The sequence below is a fragment of the Ixodes scapularis genome, unplaced genomic scaffold, assembly GCF_016920785.2.
Source record: "Ixodes scapularis isolate PalLabHiFi unplaced genomic scaffold, ASM1692078v2 PGA_scaffold5__190_contigs__length_132052651, whole genome shotgun sequence".
Classification (NCBI taxonomy): domain Eukaryota; kingdom Metazoa; phylum Arthropoda; class Arachnida; order Ixodida; family Ixodidae; genus Ixodes; species Ixodes scapularis.
The window spans coordinates 110,136,790-110,159,154 of record NW_024609880.1 but is presented as its reverse complement, the minus strand read 5'-3'; the positions used below and the strand labels follow the sequence as shown (position 1 = coordinate 110,159,154).

Sequence of the window (22,365 nt, the reverse complement as noted above, 5' to 3'; positions counted from 1 at the left end):
AGCAAAACGCAAAAAAAAAAAAAAAAAAAACGAAAAGAGAAGCTATACAACCTTTTTACTTTGAACGTTGACCACTTAATTATTGCTACACACTATATAAAATGAGGCGTTTTTACTAGTGAAGTAGGACTGGTAAGCTGTGTCTAAAAACAGAAGCAACGACAAGCAGCAACGCACCGGGGAAACAATACAAAGCACAACATGGGCGAAATACTAAGTTGGGCTAGTTGGTTTTTCGTTTCGAACTGAACGCCTCAAAACAAGGACAAAAGGAAGGAAGAGAGAACGCAAGGCGTATGTCTTGTGTTGTTTCTTTCTTCCTTTTGTCCTTGTTTGTAGGCAGTCAGTTCGAGACAAAATCGGGGATTTTGGTGGATTTGCCGAACAACAGCGATGAGCGTGGCACGTTTCAGATCCTTATATTGCTCACGTTGACTGCATTGAACATTAAGAAAATATTGCAATTGTTAGAAGATAATACATGGGGCAAATCCTCCTACCTTAAAGTATAAACCGCATGCAAGCGATTTGCCGAGCGAACGAGACAAGCGACGGCGACCCGCTTCGCTGTCGCTCAAAGAGTCACGCGACGAAGCAAACCGCATGAAAGCGACGGGAGCAAGCCACGAAGGCGATGAGCGACGTTTTCTAGAAATACAAAACCCGAGCGACGCGACGAGCGACAGTGAGAAATCTCCGTCGCTCGTCGGTGACTCTCGTTGCCGTCGCCCGTCTCGTCATTCGCTAAATCGCTTACATGCGGTTCAGCCTTTATGTCACGTTCATCCCCTAAAAGCTCGGGACACGACAAATATATATATTTTAAAATTAATTTTAGTAAATTATATTCGGGATCGCCAAGAACCTTGTGTTGTGAACGAATACCAATAGATGCAATTATATAGTCACTGAATGCTCGAGAAGGCAGGGTGTGGCGAATCCCGAGTATCTTATTATCAGCCAATGGGATTGCGGCATTCGGCGACAAAAAGGCCAAACAACCAATTACGAAGCAAGAGCCGCGAACATAATAAACCGCGCCCTGCGTTTCCTGAGCTGTCAGTGACCCTATCAGCGATCTCGCTCAAAGACCTTCGCGAGCCGCATCGATACAAGCGACAACGCCGACAGCTAGCCTGCTGTGTATCTCCATTTCCAGGTGGATTGCTGGCGGCGACGGGGTTTTCTCGGCGGTAGTGCACGGGCTTCGACAAGAATCGTGCAAAAGATTCGAACACGCCGATTGCCGTCTCTGACATGTGTCACGGGGTCACTCGCGTTTGTTCTTCTGTCACCGTGAAGGCTGTATAAATAAAAATTCGTGTAAGTCTGAAGAGATCAATGCTTCTTTTCTCGGGACAGCATCTTTGCATAATAAGGCCCGCTTCAGACGGGGCAACTTTTCCAGCAATTTTGAGGTTGCTGGCGGGTTGTTCCCTAGCTTTCCCTACATCTACACGAATTGCTGAGATCGGGTCCGGCTCGAACAAGCGAGCAACTCGGAGCAATTTGAAGACGTTTGAAGCGGCTGCAACCAATCGGAGACGCGATATTTTTACGTGACACCCCCGTGGTGATGATGATGACAGCTAAAGACTTGGTTCTTGTTTGAAATGGATTGTTTTTGAAAATAAACCTTTTCAGGAAGATGAGTTAGTATTCTCAACACCATTCAAAGATATAAAAACACGTTTTTAGCGCGTAGGTGTGCGTCTAAATAGTGCAAGAAAAATCAAATTGAATGATGATGATAGCAAGTCGGAGCAGTTCGGTTGCTGCGTGTGAACGCAGGCGGCCCGTGTTGCTGGTGTTGCGACGTCAAGTTGCTGGGTGAAATTGCCTCGTCTGAAGGGGGCCTAAACGCCTCTCACTGCCCGCGAATACCTGCATAACGCGCACTTCGTCGTTCAAAATATACACAATGTGATTGATTTTTTTAATAAATACAAATAATAGAAAATACGCAGCGAAGATGATGTACACATCAGTGTACATCATCTTCGCTGCGTATTTATCAGGATCATAGCACATTAGATGGGGGATAACCAACAAGATTAGTCGGATGAAGAACTATATTATCTATTCTTAACATTCTTTATGATATGCTGCATTTCCAATTTAAAAAAAAGGCTAGTTTAATATATTGATTTGCCAAAAAGGAAACATGCTCTGAGGTATTTACAGATTATTTTCTTTTTGAGTTTTTGTCTCTCGGTTCTGAAACTTGACACAGACATGCGTCGGAAGCCCCGTCAACAACGATAGACTGACGCACGTACTCATGATGAGCGAGTGTTCGCCGAGTTCGATAAACACGCCATAAAAACAGTATTTAAATAACGGTCGCAACTTTTTTTTTAGTCCTTTCTTTAGCATTTAAAAACAATCACCTTGTATATTGCAGTAGCTTTAAAAATGAAAGTGCTGAGGCATTCTTTTTTTTATCTAAGAGACCGTTTTGGTGGACCGTACGCTAAAGTTTTGCCTACGCAAAAAAAAAAAAACAAAAAAACTGCAGGTCAGAAGTGCGCATGCGCAGAACGCAATAGAAGGGCTAGCGTATTGCTCACGCGCACGCAACGCCGGGGATTCGCGGGAAGCTCTCGAAAGGTCTGGGGCCCAGCGAGAGCAGCTGTTTCAAGATGGCGGTCACCTCGACTGGCGCAGCAAACGGCCACGTGGTGTTCGCGAAGTCCAGTGTTACGTACCATTGCGTGATGTTCAGCTCGACAATTCTTTCCGGGACCCACCGCGGTCGAGTCAGATCGCTGTGAATCTGAAGGAGTGCATAGTGGAAACGTTCAACCGCTCATAATGTGCGTGAACGTTGCGACCTGCTCAACGTTGCCTCTTCCCGCAGTTCATCGCCAACGGACAAACAACTCTTAAAAAAAAAAAAAAAAAAAAAAAAAAAAAAAAGTTACCGAAGTTGATGTTGTGCGCTGGACATCAGTAGGTCATAGATTTATTAACGCGATAGCATTGATAAAAGGTGCCGTTTCCACGGGACGATTGACGGAGGCTCCGTGATCGAATTTGGCTACGTGCTGGTAGTCACCGTACTCTCCGGAATTTAAACGTAAACATTTTCGACAGAGGTCTGTCTGGTTAGGGAGAAATTGACATAATTTTTACGGACTCTAACCAAAGTTTTATTAAAAAGACATAAACCCGACGTTTCGGGACCCGCTCGGTCCCTTAGTCACGGGTGACTGAAGGTGGGGGCGCGTTAAGCCTTAGGCCTTAGCAAGGCCAACCGCCTGGGCAACCTTTCCACCGCGCCCCCACCTACAGTCACCCGTGACCAAGGTTCCGAGCGGGTCCCGAAACGTCGGGTTTATGTGTTTTTAATAAAACTTTGGTTAGAGTCCGTAAAAATTATGTTATACTCTTCAGAAAAAGCACGCTTGACCAGGTAGCTGCGGCTTGGTTCCATACAAATAAAATGATTGGAGATGTTTTCATTTCTTTCTCTTTGAGGAGCATGGTGGCGCTATAAGCACGCGGAATTCTACGATTCCAGCAAATTTAATCAAGATCATGCGAGGTGTTCACCCGGAAACGTAACGCGCAACTAAAATCGGTTCGAGCAGGTCGTTTTTAGCGCACGCTTATACTATTGCGTATTGCGTACGTAAGAGCCAGCAACGGTCGGAGGAGTTTCGGGTATCCTTATCGGAGTTACCGGAAAAAACATTTGTGTTGTGACCCCCCTAAACAGCCGTGCGCTTTATTGAGAAAAAAAAAAAAAAAAAGCGCGTCACATTTTTAAATTTTACATCTTATGGTAGCCGCATGCATGTTTGAGCCTGTAGACAATGTGATAACCGTTCTACATCGCCGCTTTTGGTATTTTTCGTAAACGCATTTCAGGAACCCATTGTTGACAAGACTACCATGACTTTTTTTCTCAAAGACGTAATTAAAAGGAGTGAATAATCCAGGGTCGTTTACTGCGGAGAAACAGAGTGGGAGACGGACGGCACAAGGTCATCGGGCGACTCTGGGGAGATTTTTTCTCAAAGAACCAAGTCCCGTTTTGTTTCGCTGATCCTCTTGTTGCTTGACCTTTCTGCTCCAAGATTATTATTTTTTTTCTCTCTAATTCTTGAGTGCTTTCTTTTGCTTCGAAAACGGATGTAACCTTCTTTTTTTTTTTTTTTTTTTACTCCGTTTTGGTACGCGTAGGTTTATTTTTCTCCATTCGTGTATCGTCACACTTTGGGTAAACTCACACTTTGCTCGGTAAGCACTAAGCCAAACGTGTCGGTTACAGTAACAGGATCCAATCTACAACAGCTGCTACTTTCTTTGGAAATCTGCGATATGTCTTCTATCGGATAGTGTGTCACGCTGTTTGTGTCCAGGTGTGGCTGCGTGAGAAGGGAATTTATGTATTGTGGTTATTTTATTGTTTGCTAAACCAGAAATTATTGAACACGTGTGCAGCTTTTGTTGGGAGGCTGTCTTTTTGTCGGGACGTATTCCAGTGAACACCGTAAAACAAGTTTCTATTCATCAACTCAAAGGCCCAATTACTTTTTTTTTTATCGTAGAAAAATGACGGTGTCTTGTTTGATATTCTTTTCCTCTTCATGCTTTAATATAATATTTGGAAAACGAGAAATCGTCCTAAAAGTTTTATGACGCTGTGCGAGAGTGGATGAACACGTTTGATTTAATCAGCATTTTTGATTAATTTACCCAAAATGCGAAAGTTTTAATGTTCATTAAAACTAGAATGAGACTTATTTCAACATATGACAGTCCCAGACAAAGAACCTTTGTGTAATCTTCTTAATGTCACATTAAAAATTAAATCCATGTCGTTGAGGTTTTGTTTCAGCATGCGGGGTGCAAAATATAGGACTCGAACTCTGGCTGGTTCTTTTACCCGAAAAGTCTTTGCGACGTAAAGCCCCAATATTTTATCTGTCCTGTTTGTACCCAACCAAGCGAGGTGATCTCACTATAATTAAATAAAAAGTCGTGTTGGAGATTTATTTTGAATCCGATGATGTGAGAATGATTTGCTGGTTTTATATATCTAGAATGGGGTTATCGATGGTCGGTGGGAATTGTTTCCACTATAGATTATTTAATTGTTTTATGAAATTGTCCGGTAAAAATCTCCCTACATTTGTCATTTTGTAAAAAAAGAAATCTTTATATAAATTTTTTTTTAATATATTTTTTGTTTTCTTAAAAAAAAATTAAATTATTCGCTTTTGGCGAAAATAAAGCGTTGACTAGTGATTTGACTTTGGCAACTGGCAGCAGAAAAATTGCTTAGAACGCTTGTTGACAATTTGCCTGAAGAAAGCGTAATGAGTTGACAGAGACACTTTTCGAAGGGATTTTTGCATTATAAAAAAAAGAGACTTTGAATAACAACCTCAAATCCACCACGGTGTTTGTAATGTTGGATCGATATTTTGTTTTAAGGAAGACGCGTTATTAATTGAATTATACTGTACAAACGCGTTTTAAGAATTAATAAAAGATGTTGATTTTGACTTTTTTTTAAATTTGTATTTATTTAACAATTTAATTATTTCTTGAGGGCTAAAGGACACTGAGTTGTGCGAATAATGGGTTGTATACATTCAAATACAACAAAACAAAGACCCTATAATAAGGATAAAAGTGGAAGGCACGTCATGAACTCAGTATATTTTACTCGTTGTCACATCAATAAAGAAACAACAAAAGTTCTGTGTATTTTTTATTCGCTACGCGATGCAGTTCTCGCAACATTTGATTCTCGAAGGAAGAAGCGATGATTTTGGTGTTTGAAAGGTGTGTTTTGAGGAAATATCATAGAGCTAATCTAAGTTGCATCTACATACATTAAATTAATTCATGATGTCGAATAAACTTGGGACCTGGGAAGAAATGAACACATGAGTCGAAGGAACAGAAAAGGACAGGACGACGTCGTCCTGTCCTTTTCTGTTCCTTCGACTTCCATGTTCGTTTCTGCCCCAGTCTCAGGTTTATTCAATATGCTTAACATTTACCAGCTCGCCTGCACCCTTACTATATTATATATATTAAATCAACACACGAAGGGTAGAATTAGTAACGTTCCACGAGAAACAATATTTTCTTTAGTTGCTTTTCAATAGAATATTTTTTTCAAAAGTCCGCGTTAACGCCAGCCCACGACTATTGATCAAGCACTCTGAGCATGTATTGGACACGAGTGTGACGTCAGTGTTCGGTGAGGGCTCGGAGCCAATCAGGCGCTTCGTGTCCAAGCAATGGCGCCCGCCAATGTTGCTTGGCTTTTGAAAAGGGCTTCGTTGTTTTCTGGGACACTCTTAGTCGGGTCAAGGGTTTTTGTCAGATGTATAGACGATGAAGCCTTTGGGATGGTGAATGGACAAAGGGTCTCTACTGCCCCGCTACTGTCTAACTAAAGAACGCAATCTTGTACAGCCACACACAGGATATAAAAACGGCAGGGAGATCATTCCGTTGTCCGCCTGCGACTCCATCTTTCTCTTCGACGGCGCTTCGGCCTCTCGCGAGCCTCCATCGTGCACGCGCAGCCAAAGCACGACGAAAGGCAACGAGCGCGTGCTGGACACCGGGCATTCGAAGGGGACCGTCCTGTGGTTTTCATCCCGTCAGTGACCATAGATGACAGTGTTGTGCTTGCATTCGGTAATTGCATAATCCCTAATAAGCGATACGATTATTTATCGCGACGTCCATCAACAAATGTGTTGCTGGGGCATGGTGCCTTCATTTTCTATAAAAGGGGCATTGAGTAGTGAGTGTGACAGTAAACGGAGCAGAAAAAAAAGAGAAGAAACCTCGACGAGGCTGAACAAGAAGGTCATTGCGACTGGTTCCAAAGCCGGACCACAACAAACACCGCTGGGTTCTACGGGAGAAACACGAACAAACGAACTTGAAAGGATTAGACCGTCAGCTTGAAGCTCAGTCTAATGGAGAGGCCGGTACAAAAAATTAAATCACTTAAAAAAAAAAAAAAAGACTCAAAAAAAGAAAAAAAACATCTTGACAAGCTTTGCTATTACGTGAAGGTCAATATCCAAATCCCTGTGAGTGTTTCAAGAGCGGTGTTAAGTTGCTCTCGTCAGCCTGTCGTAAACAACGCATGCGAAGAACCAAATCCGTTTACCCAGAAGCTGGCAGGGCGATGGCAGTTACGCTCTCGCCGGACCAATCAACCGCTCCCGTTTCATCAGCTGACCACTCTCTTTGCGGGTGGTTACGGGGGTAAGAGTGTGGTCACGTGGCAAAAGGTCGACGAACGACTGGTTAACCGAACACTCAACTTCTGCCGCCCCATCGGCTGAACGGTTTACAGTTATATTATTTCTAAATTTTTCTTTTTGTAGGAGGCTTGGGGGGGGGGGGGGGGGGGGGGGGGAGGGGGGGGGGGGCGGAGAGGGGGGATAGCTAGGTTCAAGCTACTCATTGTTGTCGAAGGTAGGTGGGGCTTTACGAAAGCAGAGTCAACTCACGGGGCAGCGACACTTTTACGAGCAGTCAAGGACGTTTACCTCCTCGTGGTGTATCTTCGGACGGAGGAAATGTTATAAAATATCGGGTCTGGACGAGAGGGTTACATTGGACGTCCGGAACAGGTTCAGAGACCCTCAGATCCATCTTCAGCGATTGCCGAATCCGTGAGTACACTCCAGCATTTCTTGTTTCCCTTTTTTTATTTTATTTTTTTCAGTTGTCTGATAATCTTGGAGAAATGTTTTTACGCTCATGTGTGATAATGAACTTGCTAGATTTCACGTTAGACGCGATAGACAAGTTTGGAAATACATACATACTCTTTCTTTGTCCGAGCGATTGATCTTTTTTCCTATTTTTTATTAAGTATTTTAAATGTATGTCATGCTTCGAAACTAGATGGGCGTAATTAAACTGAGCTGCTTTGTTTCTAAAAGTGAACCGCGGAGAGGGCTATACCACCAATCCGGAGAGCAAGCAGACGAACTTACGTTCCGCACTCAATGGAGCGTGTCACATGACATTTTAAAATCGGTAATCTTACGTCCGATCACAAGTTCGAGTGACAGTCTCGCGTCGTTCAACTGGACTGCATACCTCCTTTTTTCATGTCAAGGCGGAAACAAAATAGTTGATTTAGGGTGCTAGGGGTGGGCCTTCAACACTCATCAAGATTCATGCTCGGGATTGGGTCCAACCGCTGCTCACATCCCACAAATGCGAATGCCTCTCCATTCGTCACACTTGCGTAAACATTCAAAATAACTTGCCTCTTCGCCTCGGTCTCCTTTCAGCAACCATCATCTGAAATGGCCACCAAGCAAGTCTCATTCGCCCTCCTGTCGGTCCTTTTTCTCGCGCCAGCAGTCATCGGTGACCCGATACGTAAGTAAAATTTTATACTTTTTTTTTGTTCTACGCTCGATGAAGGTCCGTTTCGCGAGCGTTTCTTCCGTTGTGCGCGGTTCTCCGGAAAACTATCTTCTTGATTGGATGTTCGTTAAACGAAACATCGGTTAACTTCTCTCTGGCCCTTTCGTCAGTCGTGTATTGTAACAAGTTCCCTCACGTTACTTGCAATAATTTTTCTTTCGTCAACCTTGTACACCATCACTCGTAACAAGCACTGCCTCGTTACTTGCGAAATGTTTCTTTAGTAAACATTGCGCTTCTTTTTTTTTCTTTTTTTCCCGCGCAGTCCGAGAATGGAATGTATCACCATATAATTTTGTCTCGCTCTGTGTGACGCCGACTCACAGTATATACATATTTTTGTTTTACTTTTGACGCCGCCTTCTGTTTCCCTCTATGGTTTGTGTTTTATGTATCGGGTTTTCCCGTGTACTTTGCTTGATGTTTCTAGTTTATTATTATTAATTTTATTTGCTTTTCCCAAGTGTGACTGGAATAACAAGTCCCCATCTTGAACCCCTTCATTGCAGTGAGCACCCTCCTGGGACACCGCAGCGATGACTCCTGGACGAGTGCTCGTAGTGCCGACCAGGAGTCCGCACTGGCTGCCGAGCCCAGCCTTCGTACCATGCCCGGCATATCCACCCTGAGTCAGCTCACCACGCCACTCATCCTTCTGGGCATCGGTTACTACATGCTGGGCTACATGCCGACGGCCATGCCCATGTTCCTCGGCCTCCTTGGTCTCAAGGCCCGACTGCTGCCCTACCTGACGGCCATAGGTCTGCGCGAAAACTTCGACCTGGACCGCGTGGGACGGCAGCTGGAGTCGAGCGAGTTCTTGGAGAGGGGCTTCGACTATCTGGACATCAAGGACACCGACTGCCGTCGCCGGGCCGCCTGCGAGATGGGAGAGTGGCTGTCCAGGTCGCATCCCGTTGTTGCCAAAGTCGTTGACGTTTTCAGGTGAGTCCCAGTTTGGAGTTTTTTGTTGCTCTTTAGCAAAGCCCCCCATTCCAAGTCTCGAAATGGTGTTCGTCTGCCCGTCCGTATATTTTCTCCTAAATATAGCGGAAAAATTGATGTCGCGTGACCTATGTGACAATGTTGTATCCACGCTAAATTTAGCGGTAAACCTCACATTACGTGACATGTACAAGTTTCCCCGCTACATTTAGCGGTAAAATTGATGTCACGTTGCGTGACCCACACACCAATTCAGTTTCCCCGCTAAATACAACGGGGAATTTGATGTCACGTGACCTGAGCAGTCAGTTTCGTCGCTAAATTTGGCGTGGATCTTGATAAAAATATAGGGGACTTCACGTATTCTGACTATCGCTCCTTTAATCCTGCACTTCGTGCTCTTCATCTCTTCAGCTGCGCTCACACTAGTTGTTAAGCCGCATGCTGCAACTAATCGAAGATGTAGCTAAATATGATGCGACTCTAATAAGGACGAAACTGAGCCGGTCCACAACGTTGTTGCTATTCGAAGTTTACCAGGCTCTAATGATCTAAGTTGAAATGACGTAGCTGGAACGTCAATACTTCTACCATGATGTGGTGCTATTTTATCCAGCTTCTAGGGATAAAGCTTTATGGTGTCCTGTGTAGGTTTACAAATAAGACAAATGAAATGTTTTCAGAATTTTTCTAAAATATTCATTCGAATATGCCGCTAGCCGTCTTCGTTTAGTAATATTTTGAAGACGAATAGAGACTAGTGCGTTTCCGATTAAAGATGCAGCTTGCGACGCCAGGGTGCGGATTCCAGAATGAGAGATGTTTGGGAGACATTTTATTCGGTGCTTCGCTAATTTGGTTTGTTTTTTGTGCAGTGAGAACATGCTCAAGGGCAGCAAATACTCGGACAGCCTGCTGGAGGGGGCCCGCCACACCAGCTGTGACACGCAGTTCCCCAAGTGTCCGTCCTCGCCACTCCGGACATTGTCGCCTTTCAAATGAAGGTTGCGTCGAGCTGAGGCCTGCTTAGCTTTAGGCCTCTCTGTACATAGGATTATTTGGCGTCTATTCCCATCCATCCCGGAGCACGAAGAGTTTATTTTGTGCTTCCCCCACTACGCAAGTTATGCGCGTCGCGGTTCGGAGCGGGTACTTCGAACGTGATACCAAACTGTAAATGCGTTTAGCATTAATAAATAAAAGATAAGAAAACAACTATTTGTCTCACGTATTCATATTCCTAATTCTTTTTTTTTCACTGGATGAGATATCAGCACGGACACCATTCAACACATGTTCCTACTAACTTTCGATATATTCACAGTATTTAGGCATGTTCACATTTACACACATTTACCTTCATGTTTGCTTCATCTTTGGAAGTCTACATTTCATCAAACTCATGTCATTGTTTATTAAGAAGTGAGCCGTGCAATATCATCGACAGCAGCGCGGAATACTCAAGACCATAGCACAGTCAAGATTCAGAGCAGATTTTTTTTAAAATTGCATCCTAAAAGGTATTGCCCTGCAAAGAAGGCATCTGTAAGTTTTTTTTTTTTATCCCTAACATGACCGTTTGAATTGCAAATACAAAAATAATTAACAAGGCCTTTGTAGTTGTTGTGCTACCGGCCGAAGGAAAGCCTGTGTACCCGCCTGAAGAAAGCGTGGTGTGTTGGCCGAGACAGTTTATGAAAGGGATTTTTATATCGTAAAAAAGAGGCTTTGAATAACAACCTCAAATACACCACGGTGTTTGTGTAACGTTGGATCGATATTTTGTTATGAGGAAGACGCGTTATGAACTGAATTCCTTTCTCTACACAAACTCTACACAAATGTTACAAATGCTTTTTAGAAACAAATAAAAAAAGACTTTTTTTATTTCGTTTTTATTTATATTTATTTCACTTATTTAACTCGCTTACTGACATGTTGAGGGTCAAAAGTGGGCTGTATAGAAAGACCATATACAGTGTGAAGTTCACCTGACCCCCCAGAAGCTCTACGTGCTTTTGTTCTCCCTCGATGACGAAGCACGGCTGCTTCGTCATCGCGTGTTTCCTAAGCGTTCGGATGTGCGTAAAGTGGTGAGGCACGTCATGAACTCAGTTTACATTTGATAGTCGAAGGAAGAAGCGATGCTTGTGGTGTTTGAAAGCTCTCTTGGGAAAATTTCATAAAGCCGATCTAAGTTACGCCTACATACATCCTATTAAATCAGCACACGAAGGGTAGAGTTGGTAACGTTCCACGAGAAACAATCATTTTTCTAGTAGGTGTTCAATATAATTTATTTTTAAAGTCGGCGCTAACGCCTGTTTGCCATTGATTGATCAAGCACTCTGAGCATGTATTGGACACGAGTGTGACGTCATCGTTCGGCGAGGACTCGGATCCAATCAGACGCTTCGTGTCCAAGCAATGGCGACCGCCAATGTTGCTGGACGGACTTTTGAAAAGTGCCTGTTGCGACTTTGTTGTTTCGACGGACCAATTTTTGTCAGATGTGAAGAAGACATGTGGTGGTGAATGGACAAAGGGTCTCTACTGCCCCGCTGCTGTCTAACTAAAGAACGCAATCTTGTACAGCCACACACAGGACATGAGAACGGCAGGGAGATCATTCCGTTGTCCCGCCTTCGACTCCATCTTTGTCTTCGACGGCGCTTCGGCCTCTCGTGAGCCTCCATCGTGCACGCGCAGCCAAAGCACGACGAAAGGCAACGAGCGCGTGTTGGACGCCGGGCATTCGAAGGAGACGTCCTGTCGTTTTTGATCCGGTCAGTGGCCACAGACGACAGTAGTGAGCTTGCCTTCCGTAATTGCATAACCCCTAATTATTTAAAAAAATTATTTATCGCGACGGCCATCAACAAATGCATTCCTAGAGCATGGTGCCTCCATTTTCTATAAAACGGGCATTGAATAGTGAGTGTGACAATAAATAAAGCAGAAAAAAGAAAACAAACAAACAAACATAAATCTCAACGTTCCGAAGCCGGACCGCAACAAACACCAGGGTTCGTCGGAAGAAGTACGAACTCGAAAGGATTAGACCGCCAGCTTGAAGCTTAGTCTAATGGAGACAAGACCTGTACGAAAATTGAAACCCCTTAAAAAAAAGAAAAAAAAAATATTTAGACGCCTTGTTATTACGCGAAGGTCAATATCCAAATCCCGGTGAGTGTCTCAAGAGCGGTGTTAACTCTCGTCAACCTGTCGTAAACAACGCATGCGAAGAAACAAATCCGGTTACCCCAAAGCTGGCAGGGCGTTGGCAGTTACGCTCTCGCCGGACCAATCAACCGCTTCCGTTTCATCAGCTGACCACTCTCTTTACGGGTGGTTAGGGGGGTAAGAGTGTGGTCACGTGGCGAAAGCTCGACGAACGACTGGCTCACCGACATGTGGCTGCTGTCGCCCCATCGGCTTTAGGTTGAACAGATTTTTTTTTTTTAGGGGTTTGGGGGCCGGGGTAGGGGGGGTGGGGGGGGTCAAGCTACTCATTGCCGAAGGAAGGAGGGGCTTTACGCAAACAAAGTGACCTCACGGGGCAGCGGCGCTTCTACGAGCAATCAAGGACGTTTACCTCCTAGAGGTGGTGCTTCGGACGGAGGAAAGGTTATAAAATAAGGGGTCTGGTCGAGAGGTCTACATTTGACTGCCTGGAGCTGAGCTGGTTTGACATTTGACGTCCGGAACAGGTTCAGAGACCCTCAGATCTATCTTCAGTGATTCGCGAATCCGTGAGTACACTCCAGCATTTCTTGTTTTCTTTTTTTCCCCTTTGGTTGTCTGACAATGTTGGAGATATGTTTTTACGCTCATATGCGATTGTGGACTTGCTAGATGTCGTGTTAAACGCGATATACAGGTTTGGAAATATATACATATATTGTTTCTTAGTTCGAGCGATTGATCGTTTTGCCTTTTTTTATTGAGTATTTTAAATTTATGTCATGTTTCGACAACATTGTGAGCCATGAAAGCGTGTCACATGCCCTTTTAAAATCGGTATTCTTATGTCCGATTACACGCTCAAGTGATGCTGTTTCGCCGTTCAACTAAATTGCATACCTCTGTGCTCCATTTTTTTTTTTTTAATGTCAAAGCGTAGAAAAAAATGAAATTAGTTCATTCAGGTTGCTAGGGTGGGGTCTTCAACACACACCAAGATTCATGCTCGGGATTCGGTTCGACTGCAGCTCGTATCCCACAAACGTGTCTCGCCGTTTGTAACTACCGGATTTCTCGTTTCTAAATCTTGGGAATGCCTCTCCATTCGTCATACTTGCGTAATACACATTAGAAATAACTTGCTTTTTCGCCTCGTCTCCTTTCAGCAACCATCATCTGAAATGGCCACCAAGCAAGTCGCATTCGCCATCCTGTCGGTCCTTTTCCTTGCGCCAGCAGTCATCGGTGACCCGATACGTAAGTCCTATTTTATAACTGTTCCTTCTCTTTTTTATTTTCTACGCTCGATGACGTTCAATGAAGTTCCGTTGTTCCAGCGCAAGGCGCCCTTGCGAAGGGGACAAACAGTTGCGCTCCGTGTTCCTGAACAGGCAAAGAGTTACGCGAGAGCCTGCGCGTTTCTTGAGAAAACTCTCTCCTTGATTGAACGTCCCATAAACAAAAGATATCGGTGAACTATTTTTTGGCCCTTTCGTCAATCGTGTTCAGTATCACTCCGTAACGAGCACTCTCTGGTTACTTGCAAGAATTTTTCTTTAGTAAACATTTTTTTCCGGGTGCGGTGCGAGAATGGAATGTAATACATATTACCGGATAACCTTGTCTCACTCCGTGTGACGTTGAGTTGGAGCTTATGTTTATATAAATTTTGACGCCGCTTTTTGGTTTTGTTTTTTATTTGTATTTAATATACTGAAGTTTCTGCGTGTAGTTTGTTTGTTGTTTGTAGTTTGTTATTATTATTTTGCTTTTCGCAAGTGTGATTGCAATCAACCCCCCCCCCCCCCCCCCCCCCCCCCCCCCCCCCCCCCCACCCTTATCAACTCCACAACTTGGACCCTCTCATTCCAGTGAGCACGCTCCTGGGATACCGGAGCGCTGACTCCTGGGCGAGTGCTCGTAGTGCCGACCAGGAGTCCGCACTGGCAGTCGAGTCCGGCCTTCGTACGTTGCCCGGCATGTCCACCCTGAGGCAGTTCGCCACGCCACTCATCCTTCTGGGCATCGGTTACTACATGCTCGGCTACATGCCGACGGCCTCCATGTTCCTCGGCCTTCTTGCTCTCAAGGCCCGACTGCTTCCCTACCTGGTGGCCGTAGGCCTGCGCGAGAACCTTGACCTGGACCGCGTGGGACGGCAGCTGGAGTCGGCCGAGGTTTTCGAGAGGGGCTTCGACTATCTGGACATCAAGGGCACCGACTGCCGTCGCCGAGCCGCCTGCGAGATGGGAGAGTGGCTGTCCAGGTCGCATCCCGTTGTTGCCAAGGTCGTTGACGTTTTCAGGTGAGTCCCAGTTTGCAGTTGTAGGTATTTTTTTAATCCCCCCCCCTCCCCCTCCCCTTCCCGCATCCGATACCGCAAAGTTTGTTTCGCTTGTCCGTCCGTCCGTATCTGTCCAGCCAAATATAGCGGGAAAATTGATGTCACGTGACCTATGTGAAAATTTGGAATCAACGCTAAATTTAGTGGTAAACCTCGCGTCACGAGACCTGTACACCCATTGAACTTCCCCGCCACATTTAGCGGGGATGTCACTTCGCGTGACCTATGCACCAATTCAGTTCCCCCGCTAAGCTTTTCAGCTGCGCTCGCGGTGGTGGTTAAACCGCATTCTGCATTATGGATAGGTTTCCCTGGATTTTGTAGGGTGCCTTCATGTGCGCTTTGCTTAGGGTGTTGGCATCGCGCCATTTTGTCCCGCAAGTATATTTTTATTTTTTGTTCAGAAGCGCGTAAAAGAGAGTGTCCCTGCACCCGTTCGTGGCGCTGACTGTGCTATGGTGACATTTTGCTTCCGTCGATTTCTTTGTATTTTCCCCGCGAGCGCATGCTGTCGGCATCGGGTACCACAAAGGGTTAGGGTGCCTTCATGTGCGCTTTGCTTAGGGTGGAGACATCTCGCCATTTTGTCCCACACATTTATTTTTCTTTTTTGTTCAAAAGCGCGTGAAAGAGCGTGTCCCTGCACGCGTTTGTGGCGCTGACTGTGCTATGGCGACATTTTGTTTTCGTCAATTTCTTTGTATTTTACCCGTGAGCGCGTGCTGTCGGCATCGGGTACTACAAAGGGTGGCATCACCCTTAACAGAAGGACATTGAGGCACCCTACAAAGGGTGGCATCAGCCTAAACGAAAGGATATTGAGGCACCCTAGATTTTCGTGTGCGTGACCGAAAACTCTACGCTCGCACCGCCGCACGCCACGCACGCGCACGCCTTCCTTGTACAAAAGATTCGAAGTTAATAACCAAAATAAAGCGGTGACGATCGCGCGTGCGAGATGTCATTTGTTTAGAACAGTGCTGCCGACGCCGGCACGCGCGGCGCGTGGAACACCGTTCCCTGCATTTTACTTGATGCTTGGGTAATTTAGCAATAGGTCTATTCAGAAGATTTCAAGATCAGTAGACTCTCAGGTAGCTAATAAAGGTTTCTCAAAGATTTTCCGCTGTCCGACCCGCGTCGGCCATGTCTACGCTCGCACCACCCCCTCTTTGTCGTCGTTCCAAGCCCCGCTTAAGGGGTATTCACACGAGGGAGAAATCCCGGGGATTTCTCCCCGACACGCGCGCATCACGAGATGAAAACGCGAGGCTTTTGCACATCGGAAAGCCTGTCGTTTTCGTCGCGGGATGCGCGTGCCGGGGAGAAATCCCCGGGATTTCTCCCTCGTGTGAATACCCCTTTACGTGCGTGGTTTCCTTTCCTTCCGCTCTCCCGAGGGAGTGGCGGTTCCGTCGCGCGTGTCTAGTTTCCTCCGGTTCCACGGGGTGGCTTTCTGTCGTGTGCTAAACAACCTTGCTGGTTATCCACCTCCACAACGTGGAATGACTCATGATTTTGTTTCTAAAGCTTTCATAAAATATGCCGCTAGCGTCCTTCGTTTCGTAATTTTCTGAAGTATAATACTTCAAACGGAAATTGCGCGGCAGTATGAGTGTGGGCGCTGGTTTCAATATTTCATAAGGACGAATTTGAGATTCGAGAACATTGAAGGTTTCCCCAACTAGTAAAATGCGTTTCCGACTGAATATGTGGCTTGCGACGCCCAGGGCTTTACGTCAAAGAGATGCGGAATGCCAAATGTTTGGGAGACTTTGATTTATTCGGTGCTTCGCTAATTCGTTTTTCTTTGTGTAGCGAGAACATGCTCAAGGGAAGCAAGTACTCGGACAACCTGCTGGAGGGGGCCCGCCACACCAGCTGTGACACGCAGTTCCCCAAATGTCCGTCCTCGCCACTCCGGACATTATCGCCTTTCAAATGAAGGTTGCGTCGAGCTGAGGCCTGCTTAGCTTTAGGCCTCTCTGTACATAGGATTGTTTTGCGTCTATTCCCATCCATCCCGGAGCACGAAGAGTTTATTTTGTGCTTCCCCCACTACGCAAGTCATGCGCGTCGCGGTTCGGAGCGGGTACTTCGAACGTGATACCAAACTGTAAATGCGTTTAGCATTATTAAATAAAAGATAATAAAACTAAGAAAACAACCTGTTTGCCTTACGTATTCATACTCCTAATTCTTTTTTTTTTCACTGGATAAGATATCGCCACGGACACCATTCCACGCATGTTCTTACTAACTTTCGACATATTCGCAGTACTTATGCATGTCCAGACATGTCGCTGTTAATTAAGAACTGAGCCGTGCAATATCATCCACAGCAGCGGAACATGCAGTAATTCCTAAAGCAATGGAATGGATACTTAGTCAGCCTGAACGACTGGTTTTTGGTAATAGTACTCCGTGCATTCGTAATCTGAGAGTGCGATGGATGCTACGTGCTCGTTAGACTAGCCACGTGGTTATGGATTGCCAGCTGATCGCAGCCAGACGCGTGCCAGGTGATGAAATTGGAGGCACTCAGACCATCGCATGCAGTCAAGATATGGGGCAGATTTATTGACCTCTCTTATCGCTAACATGACCGCCTAAAATACAAAAAAAAAAAAAAAAAATTCACTCTGTAGTCACTGACCCGATCAGACAGAAAGCAGATGATACACCGAATTGGAAGTGACATCTATTCTCTCTTAATTTCCTGAGAAAGCCTTCGTAGCGGTCGTCCTACTCCTATGTCACGAGAACCAGGACAGAGCGTGCTGCAGCCATAACACCACGAGACACGGGGCTCGGAGACAGCACTTCTCGGCGGTTCTAGGGTGCCTTCAGGTGCGCTTTGCTTAGGGTGGAGACATCTGGCCATTTTGTCCCACACTTTTTTTGTTTGTTCAGAAGCGCGTGAAAGAGCACGTCCCTGCACGCGCCTGTGGCGCTGACTGTGCTAGAGTCACTAAATAAGTTGCGTTTAGAGTATCGGCACTCCGTTCGCCGGCATTGTCTTGGGCGCCGCCATTTTGGCTCGTATGCAGAGCAGACGCAACTGCCGATCGTCATGATTCTAAAGGGCGACTTCCTCAGCGTTAGATTCGGTGTTAGAAAGGTAATTTAATATTGATTTGCTCTGTCGCAAACTGTTTTAAACATTTGTGGAGGGCGGAAAAGCGTTTCCTGTGATTTCAGATAAAGCTTCAGATAACTGGCAACCATGATTTTAAGACACAATATGGCCAAGTGTCGTTATTTTGAAGCGTACCTTATTTAGTGGCACTAGACTGTACTATGGCGACATTTTGTTTTCGTTGATTTCTTCGTATTTTCCCCGTGAACGCGTGCTGTCGGCATTGGGTACTACAAAGGGTGGCATTATCCTAAACAGAACGACCTTGAGGCACCCTAGGCGCTTCCATTGACCGATGTCCCGGACGGTTTCATTTCAGTTCAGTTTTTGATTACTATCCCGGAACTTTGTAGTTTATGAGAACGAAGAAATACGTACAGGCCAGGACCATGGGAATCGGCACGGGGATGCCTGAAGGCTAGGCGCGGAAATACCCGAAACTTGTAGGTAAAAACAGTTTTTATTGATTGTAGGAGTAAATAAGTGCCGATACACTCAAAAAAAAAATGCGCCGTTTTTTAATTATTTACGCAGGTCGAAAGACGCTTGCTGTCTATACTTTGTTTCACCTTATGTTGTACTGCAGCGAAGGCTAGAAGCGCGAGCTCATAGCCTTGGTTTAGTCACGAGAGCTTGTGCCGCCGCGATGTGCCCCAGAGCATGGAGCTCGCGCTTGTAGCCTTTCCTGCGGTACACCATAAGGTCAAACAGAGTATAGGGGGGAGTATTCACTGGCGGTCACAGCTGTGTGCGCGAATGCTGAGCGCGTGCTGATGGCGAGCTTCCACTGTTCTTTTGCAACGTGCATCCCGCACCATCAAGAGTGCCGGTCTTAGCAGCCTATTGATGTGAGCTCGTTCTGAGCATGCGCTCTAAGCAGCACCCACAAATATGGCGTCCAGTGAAAACTCCCTATAGTTATGGTACAGTGTACTAGAATACTTGGGTAGTGTTGGGACCGAAGGGGCTCGCCTGAAGCGCGTGGTATTGATCGCGACAGGTGTCGCGTCCGGCGCCTTATCCGGAAAGTGTGCGCATGCGCGGCTGCACGCGCGAAAATATGAATCTTTGGTGCCGCTTTGGTGGAGTGCACATAAAATTTCTGATACAACTACGACCTGCGAGCGGTCTTACCGCGGCATCAATTACGCTGAGGCACGACCGTTAGCAACATGATGCTTCAATGTATTGGACGGTACAAGCTACATTACCCTTCCTTTACATAAAAACAATTGCGACTTTAAAGAAGCGGTTTCGGTTTGTCGGATGGTGAGCATTTTAAATGAAATGCCCATTTCCTTGGTCGCAAATGCCGAACATTAGATATTTAAAAGGGATATCTAAAACTCGGAAGCAGTTTTTTTTTCCTATCTTATTTTATAACGGAACGAAACGGCACATACTAAAGTTCGAGATTGTTTTAGTATGTTTTTAATACCCCAGGTTAACTTCTCTGTCTTCTTCTCTGCCCGTCTTCTTTTTCTTGACCTTAATCAGCTCGCTTCACTTGTCACTCATTCTTGTGTCCATTTATGCGACGAACCAGCCAAGCGACGGTCGCAAAGGGGTGAGAATCTTCTATTTCTTCGTGGCTGCCACGACCATCCGAGAATCACCCGACGTTCACTTGTAAGGAATGGCTTATAAGCCGTGACAATTTTTATCACGCGTTTTAACATTTAACTTAAGTCCAAAAACTGTGACAATGTGGGCTGAACAAGTAATGCTTTATAAGATTCAAAGAAAACAAGACACTATTTCACATCATTTTGAGCAGAAAACATGAGCACACGTAGATCAGGCAAGGAAAAAGTTGTAATAGTTTACAGCACGGCATTGAAATAATGTCTACAATGTGCAGCGCATACATGGTTACAATATGCAGCGGATTATCCTCTTGAGGGAAAACCATCTGAAACCCACACGCTCATAACAATACATTTAACCGACAGCTGCTTTCTGACAAGCAGGTAAGTCTCGCCTGAGCTGGGAGCATTCAAAGGGAAAGACGAGACCCATGGTTCCACAGGGGGCGTATCTGGTTCACTCAGACATTCAGGGTGTTTTTGTTTTATTCTTTACAGAACTTTACATATTTTACAAAAAAAAAAAAGGATGTGGCAGATATGTGGATGCCGTCTTTCGTTATATCTGCTCGGTGGACAATGAACGGGTGAATAACCGTTGCAATGTTTAATAATGAACCAAGATCTGTTAGTTAACTTGTTTATTAACGGCTTAATTGGCCATGATGCAATTGCAGTTTTAAAAGGAGTCATTATTAAAGGCAAACACAATTTCGACAATTCGTGAAAAGGCAACGAGGTTCGCAAAATTAATCGTAAAAGTTTGCCTTTCTTCGCTTGATTCAGAAACCGCGTTATGAAAATAATACGTAGAATAGTAACTTAGTCGTCTTGATGTGTGGCGCCGGCGAGTCCACCGAAGAAACGCTGTCAAGTTAGTGACGAGGGGACAGAAACAACTGCGTCATTCTTCTACGCATCAATATCAGCACAACCTCATTCGCGCATTCAGCGCGCAGTTTTTTTAATTAAGTGAAGAAAGGCAAAATTTTAGCGATGAATATCTCAGGACAGAACGAGCGGGTTGGTAGAGATAATTAAGCTTGAGGAAGAAACGAAAATTGACGGACAAACACAGCAAAAACGAACGCCTTGTTACGTTCGCTCAAAGCTCGTTGTTTGTTCGCGAACTTTTTAAATTAGGTTGGCCTTTAATGATGGCTCCCTTTAAAGCTGCAATCGCAACATGGCCCATCAAACATTTCATTAACCCTTTGCCTAACGCAAAAATTAAAAAAAAAAAGATTTGAAAATACCGATTTTTTTTTACGTGCCCTATACTCTGTTTCACCTTGTGTTGTACCGCAAGAAAGGCAAGCGCGAGCTCCTTGCTCTAGGGCACATCTCGGCGGCACGAGCTCCCGTGCACCAAGGGCAGCTGCCAACGCTATGAGCTCGAGCTCCTAGCTTTCGATACATGCACCGCTCAAAGATAAAAAAGAAAAAAAAGAAAAAAAGAAAAAAAGGCGGGCTGCGCGAGCCGGATAACTCGACTACAGCGCCTCCACGAACTGTCAATACACGCGCCTTCACGAGCTCCCGTTGCCGAGCCGCTCCGGTCCCAACACTACCCAAGTATTCTAGTACACTGTAGTTATAGTCTTCTAGTACACCATACTATAGTCAGTGCAATCCGACTGTGACGACGTTCCATGGAGAAAGAGCAGGGCGTTCACTTCACGGGCCTTGCGAATATTCTAAGTAGGCTGGGCTGCGGAGATCGGACGCCGGACTGTGTGAACTGCGCAAAAAGTGACCTCTTGCCTCGTCTAGATACGAACATTGCTTGCGTGCAAGAACGTATCCCGGCGTGTGGTGGGAAGCCAGTACATATGCGGAGGCTCGCGAGTGCTTGCCACGCCACAGAACGTGAAGCCGCGTTCACGCTCTTAACACATAAACGCAAAGGACAGCCTGAGGACGCCAACCAGGACGTGTGTCTTTCTTGTGGGACGGTTCTTCCGCCACATGAAGCGCATGAAGCAAACCTGCTTGCAACACGCTTGGGACCTGTGCATAGACAATTCTGTCGTTATGACACCAGAGAGCGCCGTGTCTTTTGTAGGACGTACGAGCTAGTGTGGCTTTCAAAAGAGCCCCGTAAACGTTCGATGTTTTCACATGACGTCAACCCGTCATTCTGTTGTGTTAGCGTGATGAACCTTATGAGGAGAGCAAGTCGGCTGCTTCTTGCGCAGGAGTGGCAGTGACGTCAGAACGACACCAAGCCCTCATTGGCTGTTTGAAAAAGTAAATAATAGTGGGTAGACCTCAATGTAGGTGCCTTGAAATTTACTCACTCTTTTTTTTTTTTTTTTCAATCAGCCAATAAGGGCTCGGCGTCGTTTTGACGTGACTGCCACTCCTGCCCAAGAAGCAGCCGACTTGCTCTGCGCATTCGATCCTTGGCACTATTCGGAGAGAAACTCAGGGAGAGGAGGAGATGCTTCCTTCGTCTCACTGTTCGAACTCGCTCGAATGCGAAAGTCGAACGTCGAACACTGGCGTTCGGCATTCGAAAGGGTTCGGAGTACGACTCGGGTTGGCGTTATTGCCTCCTGTTGGCGATGAAAGTATCCGAAGGAGCGAGGAGGGCCGACCGACATTCACTAGGGCGAGGCAGGCGTCCCTCCTCGGGGCCGTCCGAACTAAGCCGGGCCAGCGGACCGTGTCTGGCCGTGCACGAGCAACGAGCGGAGAACAAGGGCCGGCGGGGCTCCCGCTGGTCGCGGTGC

The 22,365-nt window shown here is 45.7% G+C and overlaps 1 protein-coding gene across 1 annotated transcript; it reads left to right on the top strand.

The window, feature by feature from the left end:
• Positions 1–7,619: 7,619 nt before the first annotated feature.
• Positions 7,620–17,072, top strand: LOC121838066. Its single transcript, XM_042294064.1, has 4 exons — positions 7,620–7,664; positions 8,295–8,385; positions 8,943–9,378; positions 16,724–17,072. Exons 2-4 carry the CDS (start codon positions 8,310–8,312, stop codon positions 16,848–16,850), a joined length of 639 nt encoding a protein of 212 aa, XP_042149998.1. The 5' UTR covers positions 7,620–7,664; positions 8,295–8,309; the 3' UTR covers positions 16,851–17,072.
• Positions 17,073–22,365: the final 5,293 nt, after the last annotated feature.

What these genes read in the sequence shown, in the direction of transcription:
- LOC121838066 (XM_042294064.1), top strand. Translation starts at nt 8,310, where the DNA reads ATGGCCACCAAGCAAGTCTCATTCGCCCTCCTGTCGGTCCTTTTTCTC. An exon ending in AGTCATCGGTGACCCGATAC is followed by an intron (nt 8,386 to 8,942) that starts GTAAGTAAAATT and finishes CCTTCATTGCAG; the next exon opens with TGAGCACCCTCCTGGGACAC. An exon ending in AAAGTCGTTGACGTTTTCAG is followed by an intron (nt 9,379 to 16,723) that starts GTGAGTCCCAGT and finishes TTCTTTGTGTAG; the next exon opens with CGAGAACATGCTCAAGGGAA.